The 7,338-nt window shown below is 37.0% G+C and overlaps 1 protein-coding gene across 2 annotated transcripts in view; it reads left to right on the top strand.

Moving 5' to 3' along the window:
* Positions 1-734: 734 nt before the first annotated feature.
* The window catches only part of mllt10 (MLLT10 histone lysine methyltransferase DOT1L cofactor), a 42,492-nt gene continuing 35,888 nt past the window's right edge, over positions 735-7,338 (top strand). For both annotated transcript variants that reach the window (XM_079259542.1, XM_079259541.1), the window contains exons 1-2: positions 735-993; positions 3,851-3,930. In XM_079259542.1, coding sequence (XP_079115668.1) covers positions 831-993; positions 3,851-3,930 — 243 coding nt within the window. In that variant the 5' untranslated portion in view covers positions 735-830. The remainder of the gene's footprint in view (positions 994-3,850; positions 3,931-7,338) is intronic.

The following is a 7,338-nucleotide window of genomic DNA, read 5'->3' as shown; positions in this document are numbered from 1 at the left end:
AAAAAAAAAAAGCCTGTAGCACTTGATGGAAGGACCTGCGTCCAACTGGACAGTCCAATAGCACCTTCCTGCGATGTCCTCTAATGTTTGAATTCGTGCTTGTGTTGTTCTCACTCATATGTAAGTCACTTTGGATAAAAGCGTCTGCTAAATGACAATAGAATACCATAGGATAGAATAGAAAAATTATGGGTTTGATAAGAATTGGTTATTATATAGTAAACCCTTTATTCTCTACATTTCTACAAGCCAAATATTTAAAACAGTTTCCGAGTTTAGAATAGCAAATTGACATATTATTTCGGTTTTGCCCTTCCAGGTAGTTTATCCATCTTGGGCCACTCATGTATTGCAGTGCTCTCTGTAAGGTATTTTAAGACATTCTCCTGAAATCATTATGCCTCTATCAGCAGCCAAACTCGCTACAGCACGTTTGTCTATAAGCCTGTTACTACAGTGTTTACACTGAATCTGGCAGAGTAAAGTCTCTTCGCTAAAAACTTTCCAAACCATGTGAAACCAAAATAAAGCGTTACTGAATGTGGTCCAATCACATTTGTCATTTACTTCCTGTCTGGGGAAACGCACGTAACAAGCGTCATGACGTATTTCCTGTTCTCCACGAAGTTCCCCCTCTTCTCACCATCGCGCCGTGACGGTGATGTTTTGGTGAAAAAAATACGGCGTCGAAAAGGGACGTAAACACGTTTAAAACATGACATTTCGACCAAGTGGAACCTAAAGTGGCGTCGCAGGGAAACGAGGGACGTCTTTGATACAGATTTCGGTCCATCTTTATGTATTCCTCCGCATGTCCGCTTTCTCCGTAGATGGTCTCCGGCGAGCGTTGTCTGGTGGCGGACGACGAGCTGTCGACGAATAACATGAAGGAGATGATTGGAGGTTGCTGTGTATGCTCAGACGAACGAGGCTGGGCGGAAAATCCCCTGGTGTACTGCGACGGACACGGCTGCACTGTTGCCGTGCATCAAGGTAAGCTGTGATGTTGACTCGGCTGGGACTTGGCACTTAGCCTGCGTGCTAGTTAGCGTTGAAAGGTTATGAAGCTCCTCGCTTCCTCTCACCAAGGCCAAGCCGAGGTCAGGCTCAGCACATGCTGCTAAACACTCTTCTGGTTTGACTCGGCGATTAACGTGAATTATACGTAGATAATGGATAATATTAGTTATATGAATATGTGTGGTTGCAAGTTGGGTAATTATCAGAAGCTGTCATTTTGGCTAAAAAGAAAGAGTGATGCTATTCTCCTTTCAAAATGTGTTAACATGGGAAAGAAGCTCCAAATAGTATCTTTCTATATCAAGTGCAGGCATTTAGATAATATAAGTAGAGGAGAAGCAGCCATAATTTTATTGGGATTTTCCAGGCCAATTTCTAGCACCAAAACATAGATTTCTGCTTGCCAGGCTGTTGTACAGCAGCTGTGCTTACCCTGCATGACGTTCACTGTTTACATGTTCAAAAGCTAGCCATGCGTCCATTTGTCAAACACAGTGGGAGACAAAAAGCTGTTTTAATTTCATGCAATTCTGAAGTCCAGTGACTGTACAGCAGTCTTGTATGCTGTTCTATTTTTAGTACCAGCAATATCTAAATTAATATACATTTACATGTACAATTGTAGTTCTTAATGTGTAACTGGAGGGTTGCACATTATTATTCATGACCATATTATCTGTCATCCAAGTATTGGACTTTAGTAGTAATTACAGTTAGTGAAAAACATTATGTTCCTTTGAAAGACATGAAAGTAGGCAGGAAAGTGGGCTTAGTGTTAAATGTAGCATCAATCATAAGCAGTTTACTGTTGGTGGATGTCCTGAAGAAGATCAGAGTTTTGAAAGCCTGCGTTTCCCATACCATGAAATCCATTTTAGCAGAAAAGCTTTGCAGTGTTCTTAAAGTTTTAACAAGGCTTCAGTTCATACAGCTTGGTTTAATTCACATGACCTTGTGCAGATTTACTACCAAACACTTTTTAAAAGCAGCATCTGGCTTAATTAAATGTATTTACTTGGTACAATTAATATAATAAATTAAATGTCAAAATTGGTAATGCTTAGATGACATTTAGTTTTAATCGTTGCATTGGTCACACCATAAATAGGAATTTGAAATGCAATATGTAAGTGTGATAAATAATACAAAATATAGCCCTTAAAGCCAGACTAATGCCCTGATTATCCAGTTTGGTGTTGAATTACTCCTACATGTATGTCCTCAGTTAAATAGAAGCTGGTTTTGCACATGCTTTGATGCTGAAATAACAGAAAATGCAATTAAAAGAACAAGCTTGTAGCAAGACCGCAATAATTAGGATTAATGTACATGTTTTTGTAAAAAAAAAAAAACCCAACAACAAATAGATCAGTATAAAGATTAAATCATTTAGAAAGTGTACAGGCCTCTTGCACTGCTTTGCATAGTACTGATTAACTGATTGTTTGTTTGTTGGATTTGTTTATAGTGTCATAGGCCAACAAGAAGCCTTTGCCAAGAAACTGAAAGTGGCCATGTCACCATACAGCATTGCTTTATCACATTCTTAGATCAATAATCTGATTTCCTTCCCATGTATGGATACTGGAAGGAAGACAATGGTCCATTTAAATGGCCAGCTTGAACAGTTGCCTGACTCTGCTGTGCATACCAATCCAATAATTGATATATGACCATTGCTATCAGCTGCAATTGTGCCATCAAATAGGTCAAAATTTTCAGTATAATTTCAGTTTTTCTCATTGCGCTTTATTGAATTCATAAATGATTTCAACAACTTGTTAAAACAGAAGGAAAATGTTATGCTTATTATGTTTGAAAACTTTTCTGAATATAAAAAGTTATGAATGATAGTAAGGCATTTTCATTTTTTATTGGCAAGAAATGAATGTGGCAAGCTTTTAAGTGATTAGATCAGCCGTCCGTGTTCTCAGAAATCGGGATTATAGCTGTTTATTTCATAGGATTATGGGCTCTGGGCAGATCTGAGGTAATCTGAAAGCGTGTTGGGGTATGCTGTTAAGGGTGGTGCTGTTGGTTTTAGAGTTTCAGTACCTGCAGAACTTAAAGGGGATGGCAGTGTCTCAAGTGCTAAAGCAGGTTTGAATCCTGCTCCCCCAGTTGACCAGTTGATCTGTCCTTTGGCAAGACACTTCCCCACTTTTCCTTCCTTGCCTCCAGTGTCAGCAGTGATGCTATATGAATGTGTATGTGTCTTTCGTGGTGGTTGGAGAGGACATTTGCACAGATTGGCTTCCAAGTTTCTGTCAGTCCTCCCCAGGGCAGCAGTGACTGCACATGTAGCTTACCATCACCAAGTATGAATGAGGAGTGAATGAATAATGGAATCACTCTAAAGCTTTAGGTTCACTTAAAAAGTGCTATTATTATAGTGATTATTATTATCATTTTATTGTTATTGTTATTTTTATTGTTTACTGTTCAGTAGCAATCAGTTTTGTGTGAATCTGATTCACAGTAACCATAAAAAAATTTGTGGAAAATATATTACTTGTAACAGTTTTTCTGTCAAATAATACATTGCAATATGGTGTACAATATAATATGCACACAATATCTGCACCAGTGCAGGAGCATATAGAAATAGTAACAGTAAAAGCAGTATGTTCTGTTAAACGTCTGAACATATGAATTCATTCAGTAAAGCCACAGGTTATTTTTCTGACATATGCAGTTTAAAAATGTTATATTTTATACTATGACCAGGCAGTGTTAGGTTTTGTTTGTAGTGGCATGGGAGAGCCTAGTTTATGTTATAATACCGGACTGTAATTATTTTTCTTTTTACCCCATTCCTGCTTCTCTTCAGCCTGCTATGGCATTGTTCAGGTGCCGACTGGTCCTTGGTTCTGCAGAAAGTGTGAATCTCAGGAGCGAGCAGCCCGCGTGGTGAGTCATTCAGTGTCTATCCATTCATCATTTATGAGTTATCTCCTCACATAACATGACTACCTGGAAAATATGGCAGACAGCCTGATCTTCTATTTCTTCCACTTCTATTATTTATAAATGTGCCAAGAAAATGGCTTTAAGTTAGTTTTGCGTAATAAGTTTATCTTAAAGCTGCACTACAGAACTTTGGTAGATTTTTTTGAGTGATGCGCCCCTATTGATGGTTGACTCTGCACCTGTCTTGCATTCTACTTGTGCAGTGAGCTATTTCTAGACATTAAAAGACAATCTTATCTTGGTTCTTGTCTTATCTCTTGCTCTGTGTCCTTTTTTTATCAGTTCAGAGACCCTTTTATAATGTCTTCATGCATTTCTTTGCTGAAGTAGACATGGTGTGCATTCAAAACAGCTGGTTTGTTGATAACCACTTTCTAGCATTTGCTGTAGTATGTAAGGTGAAACTCAGCTGCAGGATGACACAGTATCTTGGAAGAAAAAGTTGGGAGGTGCAGATTTTCTGCATTGGGCTCCAGAAATGTGCATAATAAATGTCACTGGGCCATCACACTAGTCAGGAACGCAAAGTTTTAAGGTCTATTTGTCTATTTTTTTGTAGTTCTGCAGTACTTTTTTTTATAAACAGAGTAAATACATTAGGAAGTCTATAAACGCATGTAGTATTTGTTCTGAAGTTGACTGTCAATTTAAAAGTCTGTTGCATAAACCTTCAAAGTTCCCTATAAAACGTTGACTTTTGGACAAGCTGTCTTGCACAGCATATTAAGAGCTGTCCGAATATATTTTTATATATATTTTTATATATATATATATATATATTTTTTTAATAATCATTTAAAAAAAAATTTCTTTTTGCAATCCACATTCTGCTGTTGTAGTTTGTAGGGCTGGGCAATGTGATGATATATATTGTTTGGACAACAGAAAATGTCTATTGTTTTATATGAGGCTCTGTCGTTTACGCCACGATAAGGTGCTTTACTGCAGTGTTTTACGTCAAGATGCACTTTACGGCATGCATGCTGCAAGAAATAAACAAACATGTAGAAAGATGGTAGCAGATGCGTTTCAGAGCAGGATAATTCACTAAAAGATGACCAGCCAACCAAAACTGATGGAGCTTGTTCATAAAAGAGGGTAAATTTCTGTTACATGGATGCGGTTTGGATATAAAAAGACAGACGTTGAACCAACAACAGACTAGCTCACAGTCCCAACAACGGGGCCCGGCACAACTAACTAATTTTATCACCTGTGCAAGAATCAGGACAAAGAATACAGAATAAAGAATAGAGTCAACGAGTAAAAGCAGCAAAAGACCGCAAAAGCACCATCAAGTGGTGGCGTAAACTCCAGATGCAAACACTGAAACAGGCATTTTACCCGTGAAACGTCATACGGTCATAGTTCCCTCAGATAAAAGGAGATCACTGCTGCTGTTGCCAAGCACATCTGACAAATAACTAATGACTGACACAAAATTATACAATTTTGTATCTGTATGGGGATATAAACTGAGCTATATCGGGATATGAGATTTTGGTCATATTGCCTAGCCCTAGGAGTTTGTATGCACTTTAGTCCAAGCCTTTCATTGATCACTTATTGGCATTTGGTTATTATACCCCTTTTAATATACACACACTGAATCGATATTCAATCAGATATAGAAAAAACATTTTGTTGAGTGACACTGTTACCAACAAGATTAAGTAACCCCTTTTTAGTAAAACCTAGCAAAACAAAAATTGTTTAGACCGCAATGGGAGAAATGAATTATTTTGTAATTCAGACTAAATCAGACTTTTAAAAAGGTTGGAATGATAATCTGACCAAAACTGTGTGTAAAATCATTCTTGTATGAAGACGCAATGGTGGTAGTTCAAGTGAATGCCCAGTTTGTAATGTAACCATCACAATACTCTACTGTACACAAATTCTCACTGAATTTAGTAACTTGTAAGACATTTATCTTTTATGGCTGTATTTGTTCCTTTTGTTTCACAAAACTATTAGTTATTACATCATTTAGAAAGTAAATAAAATACTGACCATCTTTTTGTCTTTGGGTGCATGTGATGTATCACAATTTGACTGTTCAGATGTGGTCGAAGCTGTCAGTTTCTTTGTATTAACTCCTGTTTTACATAATTAAACAAGGACTCTTCAGTCTCACTACTTTTTATGAATTACTAAACAACAGAATACCTATGCAGATTATTAGTAAGACATAAAAGTTTGTAGTTTTTGATGTTGCAGGAGAAAGTGAATCAGTTCTGCACAGACTTGCCTTCAATTGCAAGTTTGTGTGATGTAACTCCCTGCATCAGCATAATTTGAGGGAGCGTGTATATCCAACTCATGTTTTCCCCGTTCGGCATACAGCCTACAATCTAGTCAAAGTGTTATGGTAACAAATTATTCAATAATCTTAAATAAAGTCTCTGTAAACCAGGAGCGCCCAGGTCCGGTCCTCGAGATCTACCATCCTGCTGTTTTTAGGTGCAACCCTTCTCCGACACACCTGAATCAAATAAGTGGCTCGTTAGCAGGCCTCTGCAGAGCTGAATGACATGCAGAATGGAAATTCGGCTAATTGGCTCAGATGTGCTGGACAGGGGTTGCATCTAAAGGTTGCAGGATGGTAGATCTCGAATGAAAATTGGTGCATTACTGAAGCTAGTATAGTATGCTGAGTCTCAACTTAACATGACCTCAGCAAGCTTCCAAGGACCTGTCTGAATCAAGATTTACTTTATGTAACTGTTGATACAGGTGTTGGAGTAATCTGCATTCTTTCTGTGTTCACGTGTGCACACAGAGCAAACGTTACTTTGCAGATGTTTCAAGATAACATGTTTTGTATCTTGTAAAGTTTATGAAGGACAACAGATTTATTTTTACATGACTTAAAAAATATAAGGTTATGACAGATTTGTTATTTAATCCCAATATGTATATATTTATATATAAATGTAATGTCATACCAGAAGTTGACTGTTTGCATCAACTAAACACTTTTTAATAATCTGTTATATTTGTTTTAGGGGTGGGACTTTAAAAATGTTTCTAATTATTTACAGGCTTTGTAATGGATTAATCTCGATTAATTGCATAACAATATTTGCCCAAAAAAACAACATTTTTAAAAAATTTTGTGGATTTTAGGATACGGCTAAATCAAATAACAATAACAGGCATTAATATTGTAAACTCAAGCTCTGTTAATGTCTAGAAAAATACAGTTAATTTAATATCTTTTCAGAACAATAGAAAAAAATTGCAAACATTCTTGGCCAAAACTGAACACACCTAAAATCGACATGTAATTTTAAGTTATTTAACTAATAGCTCCAGCCTACAACATGTTACAGTACTTTTAACTAT

This window comes from Telmatherina bonti (assembly GCF_933228915.1).
Source record: "Telmatherina bonti genome assembly, chromosome: 20".
Classification (NCBI taxonomy): Eukaryota; Metazoa; Chordata; class Actinopteri; order Atheriniformes; family Telmatherinidae; genus Telmatherina; species Telmatherina bonti.
Note: the sequence above shows the minus strand (reverse complement) of the source record. Positions and strands in the feature narration are given on the sequence as shown.